The sequence below is a fragment of the Somniosus microcephalus genome, chromosome 30 (genome assembly GCF_052327205.1).
Source record: "Somniosus microcephalus isolate GS21.2 chromosome 30, FLI_Smic_1.0, whole genome shotgun sequence".
Taxonomy (NCBI): domain Eukaryota; kingdom Metazoa; phylum Chordata; class Chondrichthyes; order Squaliformes; family Somniosidae; genus Somniosus; species Somniosus microcephalus.
Window position 1 is genome coordinate 31,459,395 of NC_141016.1, and position 19,079 is coordinate 31,478,473.

The 19,079-nt window shown below is 44.7% G+C and overlaps 1 protein-coding gene across 1 annotated transcript in view; it reads left to right on the top strand.

The window, feature by feature from the left end:
* LOC147098096 (scavenger receptor cysteine-rich domain-containing protein DMBT1-like) overlaps positions 1 to 19,079 on the top strand; it is a 117,521-nt gene that overhangs the window by 41,707 nt on the left and 56,735 nt on the right. Inside the window, exons 5-8 of the mRNA XM_085970818.1 lie at positions 7,721 to 7,783; positions 8,568 to 8,882; positions 13,751 to 14,065; positions 17,482 to 17,796. Coding sequence (XP_085826944.1) covers positions 7,721 to 7,783; positions 8,568 to 8,882; positions 13,751 to 14,065; positions 17,482 to 17,796 — 1,008 coding nt within the window. The remainder of the gene's footprint in view (positions 1 to 7,720; positions 7,784 to 8,567; positions 8,883 to 13,750; positions 14,066 to 17,481; positions 17,797 to 19,079) is intronic.

Genomic DNA, 19,079 nt, shown 5'->3' on the forward strand with positions numbered 1-19,079 from the left:
TCACTGTTAGAATAGAGTGTATCGGAGTCTGGGGTGTAAGTGAACTCACTGAGTGTAGAACACCAGTCAAAGCTGCACCTACTGCCGACTGAACCCACACACATTTCTTTCACAAATATTTCTCAGCAGAAGCACAGTCTAACTTCGTGTGCTAGAGTGAATTGAACTATTTTCAATAGTTTATTCAGTATTAGAGCGTTGGAGAATGAATTTGAATATTGTTAAATACTAACTAGACGTAGAACCAATATTGTTTCAATTTGCATTAATTAACAGTATAATGAATGTTAAGTTCACTCTCCAAAAAAAATGTTACTGAAATTTCCAAACTCTCCGGGTTTGTGCATATTGTTGTTTAGTCAGTGATGATCTTCAACATTCGGAACTTTTATCTGAAATTAATCATTCTATTTCATACATTTATCTTAACAGTGTCACGTAAAAATTAACGTTTCTCAGTCTCCTTCCACATGCCCCATATTTTTATACAATATCATGTAGTATTTAATGAGATTTCGGGACTGTTTTCTCAATCTCCTTCCAACTGCTCGATACTTTTTGCTGAGCTGGTTGATCGATAACTTCATTCATTTTCTCGCTGTTTCCAGTGTGTGTTTGCTTATATTTATTAATCTCCATCATTAACAAAGTCTGGTTTACTGACAGGGAAACCTTCTAGCACTGCTATCAGATACATTGTACGTTTAACGAAATACGTTACCGTGATTCATTTTATTTGATGTTATAAAACAGATTGAATACTAAAATCCTGTTTGTAGATTTAAAGAACTTTTTCTGCAAATCATAGAACGGAGAAAAATCATGAAATGTATCTCACTCCCTAAATAATTTTCACAAAACGCGTGTTGATTAATATCAGTTCACAGATAATGGGCATATTTGATTCAAATGTGTCATTCATTGGGTTTGTATGAAGTGAATATTGAAATGGTATAGTTAATTTGTAGTATTTTCTTTTAATGCATATTTTGGGTTGTTTGTTTGATTTTAAAGTTCCATCAACTTCAAATTGTAAACAATTGTTCAATTCTGTCGGTGTCAGTAAACTTATGTATTATATATTGCATCTGATTAACACTTAATTAACTTTTCAGAGGAGATTTGTGTCAAATTTAGATTTAAAACCGAAATCGAGCACAAATTCCGCGGCAGCCTGTTGTATTTTTTTCCCTGCGGCACTACTACAGACAGAGCACACTGCAGTTGATATTCCAGTCGGGGTTTCAAATCGATCCTGTTGGAAGTAGAGTGCGGCCACTGTTAGAATAGAGTGTATCAGAGTCTGGGGTGTAAGTGAACTCACTGAGTGTAGAACACCAGTCAAAGCTGCACCTACTGCCGACTGAACCCACAGACACATTTCTGTCACAAATATTTCTCAGTAGAAGTGATGCCTGACCCCATGTGATACAGAGAATTGACCTAATGTTATTTTAATAATTTGCTCAGAGTTGGAGTTTTGGACAAGGACTATAAATATTGTAAAGTTAAATATTAACTAGAGGTGAAACCTAGATTGCTTCAGTTAGTAAGCATTATTAATGAAGATCTTATCAAGTACACTCGTCAAAAATGATGCTATTGAAATATCCTAAATCTCCCCGGGATTTGCTGTCATAGTATTTTTGTTTAGTTAGTGAGCATCGTCAAAACTATGAGCTTTTTATATTAAATTAAGGTTTCTATTTCATACATTTGGATGAACAATGTCAAGTAATAATTAATGTTTCTCAGTCCCTTTCCAAATGGTCCATAATTTTTTCTACAGAATCAAGTAGTGCTTAATGAGATAACGGGATGTGTTTCTCAATCTCCTTCCACATGCCCCATACTTTATATACTGTGTCATGTCGTGTTTAGTGAGTTATAGGGACTTGTTTCTTAATATCCCTCCAATTGCTCGATAGATTTATATAGTGTCATGTAGTATTTAATGAGAGAGCAGGCCTTGTTTCTCAATCTCCTTCCACATGTCCCATACTCTGATAGCTTTGTGTAACAAATCCTGATTTTGTTTGTACTTTTAACTTCAGCAGATAGCGAACAGAGCGCTTTGTCCTGTTCTTGTCAATTTTCGATGCTTGTTTGTTGATTTTCTAACTATGGTAACGTTTATCCAGCCACTATTTAAGGGCTATGGAGATATTTTGTTTGAAATTACTCTTTGCGCTGTTAACGATCAGAATCTTTATTGTTTGGTGTGAGCTCCCTCTGCTGTTTCACTGGAGGTTTTAACCTAGAATTAAAGTTTTTCAATTAATTTGCTTCCTTAATCGAACAGGAACTCATTTAATTGCGAAATTTATTCAAGTCGGACTTGAAATAGTTTAATATAAAATAATTATTTTGATTCTTGACACACCTGATAAGCTGACATGAGAAGAATTTTCTTATAAACACTAGGTATTGATTTTGTTTTGTAATCTCAAAATCACCAAATCTAACAGAAGAGTAGAGTTTTTAACGTTATTGCGTAAATACTGAAAGATTATTTCCACTAGTCTCTGAATGGATAACAATAAAAGATGAATGTGCAGGATAGGAGAGTGTTGGTAAGGACTACTGAGGCTCTCCTGGAGTGAAAGTTTGTAACGCTCTGTCAACATTACAGAACCCGGGCCAGAACGAGGCCAGAGAGAATCTTTTTGGAGACTGCTCTCGTTCAAGAATTCTTGACAAACGCAGCTGAGAACAGGAATCGGTGTCACGTTGTCTGTAATATATAACCGAGAATAAAAAGAGACAGGTTATCTGGAGGGCAAAACATCATCGGGGTGTAGGGAGCAGGTCAACACACTGTCTCTAGTATTTAACATTTAGAATAGAAAGAGTCCTGGAAATCTGTGGGACACAATGTCACCAGGGGGATTGGGAGCAGGTCAACATTTTTGCTGCATTTTAAAAAGCAGCAAAGCTTAACCAGTAAACGAGAGGTCCATTAACCGAACATCATTAACGGGTAAAATGATGGACCAATCGGCGAGGGCAGGTTACAAGAGAATTCGCTCGGCAGGAATTTAATGAAGAACAGCCAGCACGGAGATAGGAGGCGTGAACCCGCCTGAAAAATGGTTCATTTTGTTTTGTTTGAGGAAATTAGAAATAAAATGAGTAACAGAAGCTTCCAATTACAACTTTTTGGAAACTTTGAAATTTCCACGTGGAAACCATTGGTATAAAATAAAATATACTGAAATTCATCACACAAAAATTTAATCTATAATTTAATTTCAATTATATTTATGTTCCATCATGAACTTTGGAAGGGAATCCTATACTTCGCCACATAACATCACTGTGAGAGCGTCCTCAAATTTGGCTGCCCTCAAAAGTTTGTCACCATCCTCTGGCTGCTTCATGAAAAGGGAAATTAAAGAAGTATGCAATAAGGGCACAGCAGTCATCATGGGTGACTTTAATCTACATATAGATTGGGCCAACCAAATTAGTAACACTACTGTGGAGGAGGAATTCCTGGAGTGTTTACTGGATGGTTTCCTGGACCAATATGTCAAGGAACCAACCAGAGATCAGGCCATCTTAGACTGGGTATTATGTAACGAGAAAGGATTAATTAGCAATCTTGATGTACGAGGCCCCTTGGGTCGGAGCGATCATAATATGATCGAATTCTTCATTAAGATGGAGAATGAAGTAGTTGACTCAGAGACTAGGGTCCTCAATTTAAATAAAGGAAACTACGATGGTCTGAGGAGCGAGTTGGGTAGGATTGATTGGGGAATGGCAGTCAAAGGGTTGACGGTGGATAGGCAATGGCAAACATTCAAAGACCGAATGGATGAGCTACAGAATTTCTTCATCACAGTTTGGCATAAAAATAAAACTAAAAAGGTGACTCAACCGTGGCTAACAAGGGAAATTAGGGATAGCATAAGATCCAAGGAGACGACATATAAATTGGCCAGAAAAAGCATTAATCCTGAGGATTGGGAGCAGTTTAGGATTCAACAAAGGAGGACAAAGGGATTAATTAAGAAAGGGAAAATAGAATATGAGAGTAAGCTAGAGGGAACATAAAAACTGACTGTAAAAGCTTTTATAGATATGTGAAGAGAAAAAGATTGCTGAAGTCAAGCGTAGGTCCCTTGCAGTCAGAATCAGGGGAATTTATAATGGGAAACAAAGAAATGGCAGACCAACTAAATTCATACTTTGGTTCTGTCTTTAAAAAGGAGGACACAAATAACCTCCCAGAGATGCCGGGGAACATAGGGCCTGATGAAAGGGTGGAACTGAAATAAATCAGTATTTGTAGGGAAATGATGTTAGGAAAATTGATGGGACTGAAGGCTGATAAATCCCCAGGGCCTGATAATCTACATCCCAGGGTACTTAAGGAAGTGGCCCTAGAAAAAGTAGATGCATTGCTGGTCATCTTCCAGAACTCGATAGACACTGGAACAGTACCCATGGATTGGAGGGTAGCTAATGTTACCCCACTATTCAAAAAAGGTGGTAGAGAAAAAGCGGGGAATTATAGACCGGTAAGTCTGACATCGATAGTGGGGAAAATGCTGGAATCTATTATAAAAGATGGAGTAGCAGAGCACTTGGAAGGCAGCGACAGGATCGGACAAAGTCAACATGGATTTACAAAAGGTAAATCATGCTTGACTAATCTACTGAAATTTTTTGAGGATGTAACTGGTAAAATAGATAAGGGACAACCAGTGGATGTGGTGTATTTGGACTTTCAGAAGGCTTTCGATAAGGTCCCACATAAGAGATTAGCGTGCAAAATTAAGGCACATAATATTGGGGGCAAGGTATTGACTTGGATAGAGAACTGGTTGGCGGACAGAAAGCAAAGAGTTGGAATAAACGGGTCATTTTCCGAGTGGCAGGCAGTGACTAGTGGGGTACCGCAAGGATTGGTCCTATGACCCCAGCTGTTCACAATATATATTAATGATCTGGACGAGGGAATTGGATGTAATATCTCCAAATTTGCAGTCGACACAAAGCTGGGTGGGAGGGTAAGCTGTGAGGAGGATGTCGTGAAACTCCAGTACGATTTGGACAAATTGGGTGATTGGGCAGAAACATGGCAAATGCACTATAATGTGGATAAATGTGGGGTTATCCACTTTGGTGGCAAAAACAGGATGGCAGATTATTATTTGAATGGCAATAGATTGGTAGAAGGGGAAGTGCAAAGAGACCTGGGTGTTCTTGTGCACCAGTCGCTGAAGGTAAGCATGCAGGTGCAGCAGGCAGTTAAGAAGGCAAATGGTATGTTGGCCTTCGTAGCAAGAGGGTTCGAGCACAGGAACAGGGATGTCTTGCTACAGTTGTACAGGGCCTTGGTGAGACCGCACCTTGAGTATTGTGTGCAGTTTTGGTCACCTTACCTGAGGAAGGACGCTCTTGCCATGGAAGGAGTGCAGCGAAGTTTCACCAGGCTGATACCTGGGATGGCAGGAATGACGTATGAGGAGAGATTGTGTCGATTGGACTTATACTCACTGGAGTTTAGATGATTGAGAGGGGATCTCATCGAAACCTATAAAATTCTGTCAGGCCTGGACAGACTAGATGCATGAAGGATGTTTATGATGGCCGGGGAGTCCAGAACCAGGGGTCATAGTCTAAGGATAAGGGGTAAGTCATTTAGGACTGAAATGAGGAGGAATTTCTTCACCCAGAGAGTGGTGAACCTGTGGAATTCTCTGCCACAGAGGGCGGTGGAGGCCAGTTTATTAAATATATTCAAAAAAGAGTTGGATATATTTCTTAAGGCTAAAGGGATCAAGGGATATGGGGAGAAGGCAGGGACAGGGTACTGAATTTGGATGATCAGCCATGATCTCATTGAATGGTGGAGCAGGCTCGAAGGGCCAAATGGCCTACTCCTGCTCCTATCTTCTATGTTTCTATGTTTCATGGTGACATGCAAGCTGTGATCCTAACCAGTGGGTCCACCACAGGCCCAATTCACGTACAGACCGGGGTCAAGCAAGGCTGTGTCATCCCAACAATGCTCTTCTCAATCTTCCTTGCTTCAATTCTCCATCTCCCCCTCAGTAAGCTCCCCGCTGGAGAGGAGCTAATCTATAGAACAAATGGGAAACTGTTCAACCTCCGTCGCCTCCAGTCCAGATCCAAGTCGCCCCATCCTCTGTCATCGAATTATAGTATGCAGACGTCGCTTGTGTCTGTGCACACTCAGAGGTCGAACTCCAAAACATCGTCAACACCTTCACTGAAGTGTACGAGAGCATGGGCCTTGCTCTCAGCATCCGTAAGACAAAGGTCCTCGAACAAACTGTCCCCACCACACAGTACTGCTCACCGATTATCAAAATACATGACGAGGCCTTGGACAATGTGGACCACTTTACATATTTCTGGAGCCTACTGTCAACAATGGCAGACGTCGATGACAAAGTCCAACACAACAAGTGTGCCAGTGCAGCCTTTGGTCGCCTGAGGAAGAGAGTGTTTGAAGCTCAGGACCTCAATCCCAGCACCAAGCTCATGGTCGACAGAGCAGTAGAGATACCCGCCCTCCTGTATGCTTCAGAGACATGGGCCATGTACAGCAGGCACCTCAAAGCACTGGAGAGGTACCACGAACGCTGCCACCGGCAGATCCTGCAAATCCATTGGCAGAATAGGTGCACCACTGTCAGTGTTCTTGCTCAGGCCAACATCCCCAGCACCGACGCTTTGACCATGATCAATCAGCTCCGATGGACGGGTCACATCGTCCGAATGCCCAATACGAGACTCCCAAAGCAAGCGGTCTGCTCGGAGCTCCAACACAGCAAGAGAGCCCCAGGTGGGCAGAGGAAATGCTTCAAGGAAACCCTCAAATCCTCCTTGAAATAGTGCAACATTCCCACCGATACCTGGGAAACCCTGGCCCAAGACCGCACAAAGTGAAGGAGAAACATCCGTGATGGCGCCGAACACCTCGAGTCCCTTCGCCGGGAGCAAGCAGAAGCCAAGTACAAACAGCAGAAGGAGGGCATATCAACCCAAGCACCCCACCCGCCCGCCCCTTCAACCACCGTCTGCACCACCTGTGACAGAGACTGTAGGTCCCACCTTGGAATCATCTGTCACCTGACAACTCATTTTTAGTGCGGAAGCAAGTCATCCTCGGTTCCGAGGGACTGCCGAAAAAGAGGAAGAAGAGTGCTGCATCTGTGAAAAGAGCGGGCCCATCACCACCGCCTGCTCAGGGCAACTACACACGGGTAAAATATGGTCAGAGCTCCGTCACCACTAATTCTCAGGGCTACGGGGAAAGGGCAGTTGACTGGGACTAATTGGATCGCACTTTCAAGGAGCCAGCACAGGCACGATGGGCCGAATGTCCTCCATCTGTGCTGTATCATTCTATGATTCTACGAGGAGCAGGTCCATCACCACCGCCTTCTCTGGGCACCTACACACCGGTAATAAATGGGGCCCGAGCACCGTCACCACAAGGAGAGAGTGCACCCAGGTGTCAGCGTGTGTTTGTGTGAAAATCATTCTCGATAAACTGTAGGCACTTTACAAATGTCAGCTTGCTGGATAGATTGTATTTGCGGTTTTATAAGGAATGAAGAACAGATGAAATCACAGACCCCGGTATCAGTTCTTTCGTAAATTGACGGGACTTCTTATCCTACAGTTTATATTATTTGTGACTTTTCTTTGTGACAGTTTTATTAATTTCGTACACAAGCGAACGCTAATTCTCAATATCTCATTTCAGGCAGACCCGGGAACAGTAAGGTTGACCCGTCAGGTAATCGCCTTTTATTTTCACGTTATCTGGTATCTCTCTGTTCTGATCCATCCCATTGAATATGAAGGCTGGGTGACAATCTCAGGGCCTTTTTGATCACCGGTTAACCGCTCCTGGTGTGTCCCTCGGACGGGAAGAGTGTTTCCCGCGGACTGTTCCTAAAGATCTTTAATTCCAGCTGAGAGGCGGCTGCTGCCTTCATGCAGAGCGACAATAAACGGGGTCCCTGAATGGCTGAGTGTGAAGGACCGGCTCCACTGACACTGCTGCCGGTTCCGCAGCAGCTCTCACTTTCCACCTCACCAATCAGTGCTGACATTAGTTTCACATGACCATCCAGCCCCGCCTCTTCCTCTATTGTCTCCGGGTATTGGGTGGAATGTCTTCCAATCCTGACTGGGGCTGAGCTCTCACGACGTACGGCCAATCGGTATTGATCATGATGGACAGCTGACCATTGCAGCCACGCCTTTCTCCCGACCTCTGGAGGCTGGAATATATTCTGAGCCAATCGCCACCCGGCCCCGTTGGAGCCGCTCTGCTGCTGGGAATTCCCGCTGACTCCCGGTTCCCTGCTCGTTTACACCGTTTATTAGTATTTCCCTCTCCCTTTGCCGTGTTTAATATTCACCCCGGGTTTTATTCGGGGTCTGGGCGCAGTCTGATGTTCCCACTGATTCCTCACATGGTCCCTCTGTCCTGGTGAATGGGGGCGGTCCGTGCGCTGGGTGACTGCGGGTTTAATACACTCTAACCGCTTGTTGTTATTTCTGATATTTTACAGAGACGGTGAAGCTGAGACTGGTGAATGGGGGCAGTCGGTGCGCTGGGAGACTGGAGATTCACTACAGAGGACAGTGGGGGACTGTGGAGGATGATTTCTGGGACCTGCCGGACGCCGCTGTTGTGTGCCGGGAGCTGGGCTGCGGGGCCGCGCTGTCAGCACCGGGCGGGGCTCACTTTGGGGGAGGGTCCGGACCCATTGTGACGTCACGTGTTCAGTGCGGCGGGACCGAGGCCGCTCTGCGGGAGTGTGATTCAGGTCCATGGGATCACTATCCCTGGTCACACTCCAGGGATGCCGGCGTCATCTGCACAGGTAAAAATCTTTCTTCTTTCTCTCATCTCCCGCCGCCTCTGATTGTTTCCTGAATAAAGCGGAAGTAAAATAATCAGCGGGTGTCCGTCCCCGGAAAGCGAGAGATTATAATTCCAGTATTCCCCGGTTATTATTAATGTTCTAATATTAATGTTCGGATTACTGTTTGTGTTATAATAATATTACTATTATTTTATACAATAAGCACCCCCACCGGGAGCAGTAAATACCTGACACTCGGCACATTTACAATGCAGACAGCACAAGTTTCCATTGAGATTTGCCCCAAAGCCGCAGTGAATGAGCTGACCCGCTGGAAATGTCACAATCTCAATCCAACTCTCCATTCTCAACCCAACAGCCGCTACCGGGCATGCGCCGTGAGCCCGGCTGTGCGCCTGCGCTAATCGCTTGTTGTGCGATCTGATATTTTCCACAGACTGTGAATCTGAGACTGGGGAGGGAGGTTTCTCAGCGTCGGGGAGCCTGGGCAATGGGTCCGCGGTTACTGTGGGCAGCACGGGAGGAACTACACGATAAGATCTCACAGCTGCCTGTACATTTCCATTCATTTCGAGATTTGATAAATATTGAGAAGTTAAAAAGGACAGAATCTTAGACAAATGACTCCAATAGGGAGTTCAGGGGAAACAAATTTACCCAGAGAGTGGTTCATTTGTGACCCACTTATATTTATGGCTCCGAGTTTTGCTCACCCCACAAGTGGAAATCTTCTCTATTTTACCCTATCAAATGCTGTCATATTCTTAAATACCACAATTAATTCACCCCCTCAGCCATCTCTTTTCTAGCTTGTTCAATCTTTCCTGATAGGTATTGCCTCTCAGTTCCAGAATCATCGTTGTAAATCTTTATTTTCTCAGTGCCTCTTTATCCGTTTTATAAATTGGAAATCCGAACTGTGCGCAGTAATTTAAGTATGGTCTAACCAAGGTTCTATACAAGTCTAACATAACTCTTCTGCTTTTCAGTTCTGTCCCTCTAGAAATAAACCCCAGTGCTTTGTTTGCTTTTTCTGTGGCTTTTTTTAACTTGCGTCACTACGTTTAATGATTTGTGTATCTGTACCTCTAGATCCCATTGCTACTCGACCCAATTTAGGCCCTTACTTTCCAAGAAAAATGACTTCTTGTGTTGTTTACTATCCATTCTGCTACTACCCGAACTCAGAAGTGTTTATTTACACCAGATTCCCGGAATTTCACTCTAAAACAAAAGCAAAATACTGCGGCTGCTGGAAATCTGAACTAAAATCCGATAATGCTGGAAGCACTCAGCTGGTCAGGAAGCATCTGTGGAAAGACAGAGTTAACGTTTCAGGTCGATGACATTTCTTCATTACAAAAGCAAGAGGGAATATTCGGAGGCAGCTGCTGTTATTGGGGGAACAATCCGTGTACAGAGATGGTAGCCATTATCAAACGGAGTGGTCTGGGTCCCGAGGGAGCGTGTAGAGGTCTGGGTCTTTGCCAATTAACCCTTTCACTTCCACGTTCCAGATGATTCGACTTGACCCGTATTGGTGACAGTAATTATATTTTGTTCAGTTTAAGTGAGATTTGATATATTACAGCATCTGAGCGGTAGGTAAACAAGGTGCAATCAAGATTTATATTTCCCGTTATGCTCTGGGTAGAAGACGCGATCTCCAGGGTTCAACTCCAATCGGCCCTGTCCTCGAGGCTCGTTCGGCCGCCTGGTGTGACGCGTGTGGGTCCTCCAACAACCCGAAGCCCTCCTCAGCTGGTCTGGAGGATGTTCCCAAACTCTTTGCTGACTGTCTCTACAATCTATGTGTTTGAGAAACTCCCTTCTTATACTTCTTCTTCCCAGCAAAGCCTCTGGGGACCAATTAAGCCAATCATTGACTTTCACCTGAAAGCCCCTGTGCAATTACAGGGATGCCCCGTACCTGATTATCCCGCCCGGCCCTTATCCCGTAACACGCTGACATAATCTGTTTTTGACCATCAAGACTCATATCTGGGGTAGTTCTGGCAACACAAACGGAACATGTCTCCATAGGCTGAGATGAGGTGTCCTTGCTGTTTGCCTATGTTTTTAATTCACTGGAGACATCAGAACATTCCACAGAGTGGCAGCCACACAGGACCTTGCTAGTGCTGTTCCCACAGACACGCTGTCTGTTCTTATTATTATTTTTGCTGAGAGGCACTTTTAAAATGTTAATCAAGGGAGGCCCAGCGCCTCGGTTTTTTCCATTTTAAAATCTAATCGTGTCTACCCATGGCATATTACATCAGGCTTTACAAGTATATGGTTATAAATTAAGCAAAAACACAATGAAATCTTTATACTAGAATGCATAATATAATCATTGATTTAGTTCAGTTCAGTAATAGAAAATAAAAATGCGGACTTCCCAGGATTATCACAATCTGTCTGGGTCCCGGTTATCAAAGGGAGCGGCCTGGGTCCGGTTCTCAAAGGGAGCGGTCTGTGTCCCGGTTATCAAAGGGAGCGGTCTGGTTCCGGTTCTCAAACGGAGCGGTCTGGGTCCCGGTTATCAAATGGAGCGACCTGGGTCCCGGTTATCAAAGGGAGCGGTCTGGGTCCCGGTTCTCAAAGGGAACGGCCTGTGTCCGGTAGTATAAGGGTTGCCTGGGATTAAGAGATCCTGTTTACTGAGAGCTATACTGAGTGTGGATTTGCGTCCCCGAAATTATTCCGGGTAATTCGGGGTATGTGCTGAACGGTTACTCGCTGTTAGTGTCGGAGGTCGGTGAGGAGGGATCGGGATCACTGCGGATCCCTTCACATCGGCACTCACTGTCTCAGTTAAACAGGAACCGAGGGGAGAGCGAGTGGGGAAGAGAGAGGACATGGCTGGAAATCTGCACTCAGGCCCGTGTTTCTCATCAATCATGGTCACTTTAGTCGTCGTCTTGTGAGGACTTTTGCGGAAGTGTTTGATTAAATAAATAAGTGGTCATGGGCATTTCACTGTAAGTCGTTGAATCTGATGTGAGAGATCGGTCCCTATATGGCGATTGAATATTATTACTTGAGCTTGCATCTACTGCATTTTGTGGGAATGAGTTCCACATTTCTACCAACCTTAAGGTGAAGAATTGTTCCTGAACTTCTCTGCTGAATGGCCTGGCTCTGATTTTAAGTTTCTGTCCCCTGGTCCTAGACTCCCTGCCAGCGGAAGATGTTTCTCTCTATATGCCCAACAGTTCCTTTCAAAATTCTATAAACACCAATTAACTTTCCCCATAACCTTAAAAACTTCAGCTAATACAAGCCTAGTTCATGTCATCCCTCCTCATAATATAAACCTTGGAGCACGGACAATGTTCTGGTGAATTTGCGCTGCACTCCTTCCAAGGCCAATATCTTCGTTCTGTGGTGCGGTGCCCAGAACTGCACCCAGCACTCCAGATGTGGTCTAACCAGGGCGCTGTATAGCTGTAGGAAAACCTCCTCCCGTTTAAATTTTAGCCCTCTAGATATAAAGGCTAACATTCCATTAGCATTTTTTATTATGTTTTTGTAACTGACCACTGCAGTTTATTGATCTGTGTACATGTACCCCTCAATTTATTTGGACCTTCACTGTATCTACCTTTTCACCATTTAGAAATTCACGGCTCTATCTGTTTTTGATCGAGCGTATTTCTTGTCCTTGATCCTCAAATGTCCGAACAACAGTAATCAGCAAACAAACCGAATGCTCAACTATGTAAGCAAAAGAGTGCAGGACAAATCAGGGTGTCGGGATTTCACCGAACAGAGCTCCATCCAGTCACACCTTGTGCTCTGTGTATATAGTTCCGGTCACGAGGAACAAGAGCTCAGAGTTAAACTAAACAGAGCTCTGTCCAGGCCCCACCCTGTGCACCGTGTACAGTTCCGTGAACCAGGTACAGAGGGACAATTAAACTCTGGAAGTGCCGTGGAGCCAAAACTGGAGTCGGATCTCTACAAACCGCTGTGCTGAATAATGGGCCTTGTAGCGGGAAGTGAGCTGCTGGAGGCAGGAATTGGAGCGAAATGGTGAATCTGAGAAAAAACCTTTAATTTTAACGTGTCAATAGAACAAGGTGTGAAATACTGAAGGGAGAGGAAGACAGACTTAAGGCTGGTGTCCGGATATCTTCTCACAGAGAGCGATGGAGGATTGGTATGGACTCCGGTGCAGATTGATTGAGGAACATAGAATAATTGAAAAGACTGATGCGAAAAGCCGTCCTTTGGGTCATTCTGGGTTAATGAGCTGTACCGGATCCAACCGTCATCATCAAACGGATGCATCGTGTGTTGTGTAAAAGCAGGGTGTGCCTGGAGGGAGGCGGGGTGGTCGGGAACTTCTCCCCTCGGTGTCCTTCAGTTACAGGGTGAAAGCGAGGGCGCCCTCTGCCGGCCCATCTCGGCCTCTGCATTCTGGAGGAGAACATGGATACGGCCGGCAGCGGAGCGAACCCAAAGTGGGTGCAGGGAGGACAGAGATTGCTTGACTTCGATTTACTCTTCTCTCTCTATCGATACTTTGCCGCGTTCTCTCTGCTGGTACAGTGCGTGTTTGTAACATCAGTGTGACGGCCACTGGGTAAGGTACCAACAAATAAAGCAATATTATGAAAAGCCAGAGTGTCACATTTTAACCAATAGCGTTAGAGGAGAAACAGCATCATCGGTATTGGACCAGAATGGAACCAATCTGAGAACCAATAGTGTCAGATCTGTGATTAATCAGATGTGTATTAATTTGTAATATTTTTATTGCGATCGGTTGTTATTTCAGATTTCCAGCATCCACAGAATTTTGCTATTGTATTTTTATTGTGATTGTCATGTTTATTTTGATTATTGTGATTATTCAGATCACAGATTTCCTAGACTAGTATCCGGAGACTCCCCATGCTCGGGCAGACTGGAGGTCCAGTACGGTGAAACCTGGGGAACAGTGTGTGACATTCACTGGGATTTGAATGATGCCAATGTGGTCTGTGCTCAGCTTCAGTGTGGAACCGCTGTGTCCGTGCCAAGAGGGGCTTATTTTGGAGAGGGCACTGGACTTCTACGTAGTGATGTCTTTGAATGTACAGGCAACGAAACAAGTCTGATGGACTGCCCGCTTTCTCCAGTGAAGCACCACGAATGCACCCACAGGAACGATGCCAGTGTGATCTGTTCCGGTGAGTACAGACTTACTGAACAACAAACAACTTCCTCCTTAATATTGGGAAAACTGAGGAAGATGACATTTCTGTGTTTCTCTCCAAAAATATCATATATAAACTAGTCCTTACAGTTTATTATTATTTTTATAGGTCTGGCCTAACACGTCAAATTATGCGCAATTATTTGTCAATAGAAAGTTTCTAAACTTAAAGATTTATTCTGAAGTAAGCAGATTTGTTGCTAGTTTATTTATCGCCTGCACCGAACGTATTTTTCTCTTACAGTTGATGTAGCAATCGGTATCTAACAACTCACTAGTCGCGCACTGTCTCATTAATCTTGTGCACACTTCATAGACCATCACGGTAGGTTCATTAATAGGACACCGCCTCATTCACTATGGGTTATCTTCATTAATCACACGCTGACATCATTGACCCAGCACATCGTTCAATGTACTTTGAATCATTAACAAATTACAGACTTTATTAACCACAGGTTGCAATCATTAATTCTAGGTTGACTTCATTAACCACAGGTTGACTTAAGTAACAACTCAGAACCCTTGTTAAAAATAAGCTGACTTGATGAACCGTGCGTTGACATCATTAGTTTGGTTCCTTTTTCATTAAACATCAAGTCAGAATCAACGGATTTGTCGTGCACTGATGTTACAGGCGGTCGATTGTCCTCGTTGCCCGAAAGCTGACTTTCTGGTCCCTTCACTGCGCTCCTTCCCCATCCGCTGACATCATTAAACCTGCACTGACCACAACCCCGGGCACCATTTCCATTGCTGATGCTCCTGTGTGATGGCGCCTGCACTGCGGTCATTAGCCCAACTTTCACTTGTTTAACGGCGCAATGATGTCACCAGCCGTGCACCGTCAACTTTACCGCCACACTGACTTAGGAGTCCCGCACTGAACTACTTAGTGGCGCAGTTACTTTAATTAGCATCAATCGTATTAACACGACACTGATCACTTATCTCATTAACTGTTCACTGAACTGGATAATTGACCATTGTCCCCAAAAGTCGGACATTGACTTCATAAACACGCATTGATCTATTTAGATACTTTGATGTGAACACCAGGCCCCCTTAAGTGCCCCACACGGCAATAGCCTTTCGACCCACCCTGTCCAGAGTCACACTTACTGAACAGCAGGATATCAGGGGGCGGCTATACTCGCGCACTGGTCACTACAATCAGGCCAGAGGGAAAAGATTGGGCAGTAATATTATACAATCTATGCACTTTAATCCCCACAGCTGATCTGATGGGAAACAAATCCATATGATCAGAAATAGAGGATTCAGTACTTCTAGCCTGTTCGGTCTTTCAATTAAATCATGACTGATATTTACCTCAACTCTATTTATCTGCCTTTGAGCCATATTCCTTGATACCCTTAACAGACAGAAATCTATCACAGTTTTGAACAGTTCGATTGAACACAGCATGCAAAACCTTTTTTTGGGGGAGCAGATGGAGACATTCCAGAATTCTACTAACATTTCTGTGAAAGGTTTCATCCCAATTACAGTTTTCGGCCTAACTATCGTCAGCTGCTTCGTACGTTGCTTTCCCTCATACATAGCGTTAGAAGTGGTGCTGTTTGCTGATGATTGCAGAGTGTTCAGCTCCATTCGCAATTCTTTAGATAATGAAACAAGCCATGCCCACTTGCAGCAAGACGTGGACATCATCCAGACTTGGGCTGATGTGTGGCACGAATGTTACTTGCGACCTAAGTGTCAGGCAATGACCATCTCCAACATAACAAAGCCTGACCACCTCCGCTGACATTAATTGGCTTTACCATTGACGACCCAACCACCATCAATATCCTCTGTGGCCATTCGCCAGAAATTCTACAGGACCAGGCACATAAATGCCGTGTCTAATATAACAGGTCAGATGCTGGGTATTCTGCAGCGAGTGGCACAACTTCTGACTCCCCAAAGCCTCTCCGCCACCGACAAGGCTCAGGTCATGAGTTGATAGAATCCTCTCTACTGGCCTGGGTGGGTGCAGCTGCAACAATACTCAAGAATTTCGACACTGTCCAGATGAAAGCCATCCACTTGATTGCCTGCCCATTCACCACCTTAAACATCCAGTCCCTCCATCACTTTAAGCACTGTTGTCATTCTGCTGAATCTGCGCTGCATCACCTCCAAGACCAATATAGCTTTTCTGAAATGCGGTGCCCAAAAGTAACAGCAGTGCCCCAGATGGGGTCTGACCAAGACTCGGAACAACTGAAACATCACTTCCTCACTTTTATATTCCAAGCCCCTCGAGATACAGGCCAACATTCCATTAGTTTTTCAGGAAGAGCTGTCAACTTTGAGTTATAAGAACATAACATAAGAACATAAGAAGTAGGAGCAGGAGTAGGCCATACGGCCCCTCGGGCCTGCTCCGAATCTAGACTCACGTCCACTTCCCTGCCCTCTCCCCGTAACCCCTAATTCCCTTATCTGCTAGGAAACTGTCTATCTCCATTTTAAATTTATTTAATGTTGCAGCTTCCACAGCTCTCTGGGGTAGCAAATTCCATACATTTACTACCCTCTGAGTGAAGAAGTTTCTCCTCATCTCAGTTTTGAAACGGCAGCCCCTTATTCTTAGATTATGCCCCCTAGTTCTAGTCTCACCCATCAGTGGAAACATCCTCCCCGCATCCACCCGATCAAGCCCCCTCACAATCTTATATGTTTCGATAAGATCGCCTCTCATTCTTCTGAACTCCAATGAGTAGAGTCCCAACCTACTCAACCTTTCCTCATACGTCAACCCCCTCATCTCCGGAATCAACCGAGTGAACCTTCTCTGAACCGCCTCGAGAGCAAGTATATCTTTTCTTAAATATGGAAACCAAAACTGCACGCAGTATTCCAGGTGTGGCCTCACCAATACCCTGTATAACTGCAGCAAGACTTCCCTGTTTTTATACTCCACCCCCCTTGCAATAAAAGCCAAGATTGTATTGGCCTTCCTGATCACCTGCTGCACCTGCATACTAACTTTTGTGTTTCATGCACCAGGACCCCCAGATCCCTTTGTACTGTAGCACTTTGCAGTTGCTCTCCATTTAGATAATAACTTGCTCTTTGATTTTTTCTGCCAAAGTGCATAACCTCACACTTTCCAACATTATATTGCATCTGCCAAATCTCTGCCCACTCACTTAGCCTGTCTATGTCCTTTTGCAGGTTTTTTATGTCATCCTCATTCATTGCTTAACGGGGTCTTGTAGTAACTTTTATTGTTGCAAATTAATAATTATTTGATAAATTACGGATGTGTGATAGTAGTGAATAAGCTTCCCCTAATTTTCCCCTATTTTCTATTTTGCCCCGTATATATACTAAAGGTGATTTACAATCTATTTGAATCTGTATTTGTTTCCAAAACAGGGAACCATGGACCCCGATTGGTTGGTGGGGAGAACAGGTGCTCCGGCCGGGTTGAAGTGCTACACAGAGACCAGTGGGGGACGGTTTGTGATGTTTACTTCGGTTTAGAAGACGCCAGCGTGGTCTGTGAGCACCTTCAGTGCGGGGCAGTCACCGCAACCCCGGGAGCAGCTCACTTTGGGGAGGGAACCGGCCCAGTATGGAAGGAGAACTACAGGTGCCGGGGGAGCGAGTCCCGCTTGTGGGATTGTCCGGTTTCATCCTGGGATCAGTTTAGCTGCTCACATGGAAATGACGCCAGTGTCATCTGCTCGGGTGAGTCCACTCAGTGTATTGAACTGAAATACAACAACTGTTCTCCTGTCGAGCAGAGTCTCACACCAGTGGCTCTTTTTCTGCAAGTCACTGATTCACTCGTTTTACTGCTCAAGATCACGTTCTTCCTCTGACACTAAGCGAGTCAGAATTGTATGTGTCGGTCGATTGGTCCGAAGTATATTAGCAATGAATCAAAGGCTTTCAATCCAGTGCACGTTTAATAAATACATATAATAACAACAGAAAATGCTGGAAATACTCAGCAGGCCAGGCAGCATCCGTGGAGAGAGGAACAGAGTTAACTGTTCAGGTCTGGGACCCTTCATCAGAACTGGAAAAAGCTGGAGATGTAACAGATATTAAGCAGGTGCAGAGACCGGGGGCGGGGTGGTTTAGGAGGGGAGGAAGGAATAGAAAGAACACCTGGTACTTTTGTAAGAGGCAGGAAAGATTAAATGTTGCAAATGAGAATGGCAAAAATCATACTGCATGAAAAATGGGGGCAGGGATAATTATCTGAAATTGTTGAACTCAATGTTGTGTCCTCCAGGCTGCAAAGTGCCCAATCGAAAAATGAGGTGCTGTTCCTTGAGCTTACGTTGAGCTTCATTGGAACAATGCAATAGCCCGATGACAGAGAGATCAGAGTGGGAGTGAAGTGGTGAATTAAAGTGACAGGCGACCGGAAGCTCTGGGGTCACCCTTACAGACTGAATGGGGGTGTTCCGCAAAGTGGTCGCCCAATCTGCGTTTGGTCTCCCCAATGTAGAGGAGACCACATCGTGAGCAGTGAATACAGTATATTAAATTGCAAGAAGTACAAGTTAATCGCTGTTTCACCTGGAAGGGGTGTTTGGGGCCCTGGACAGTAGAAGGGAGGAGGTAAAAGGGCATGCGTTGTATCTCCTGCGCTTGCACAGGAAGGTGCCAGGTGAAGGAGAAGGGCTGTTGGGGGTGATTGAGGAGTGGACCAGGGTGTCACGGAGGGAGCGGTCCCTTCGGAATGCTGAAACGGGAGGTGAAGGGAAGATGTGTTTGGTGGTGGGATCACGTTGGAGGTGGTGGAAATGGCGGAGGATGATCCATTGAATGTTAAGGCTGGTGGGGTGAAAGGTGAGGACAAGGGAAACCCTATCGTGGTTCTGGGAGGGAGGGGAAGGGGTGAGAGCAGTCAAGGGCCGTGTCAACCATGGTAGAGGGGAATCCTCGGTTGAGGAAAAAGGAAGACATGTCGGAAGCACTAGTATGGAAGGTGGCATCATCAGAACAGACGCGGCGGA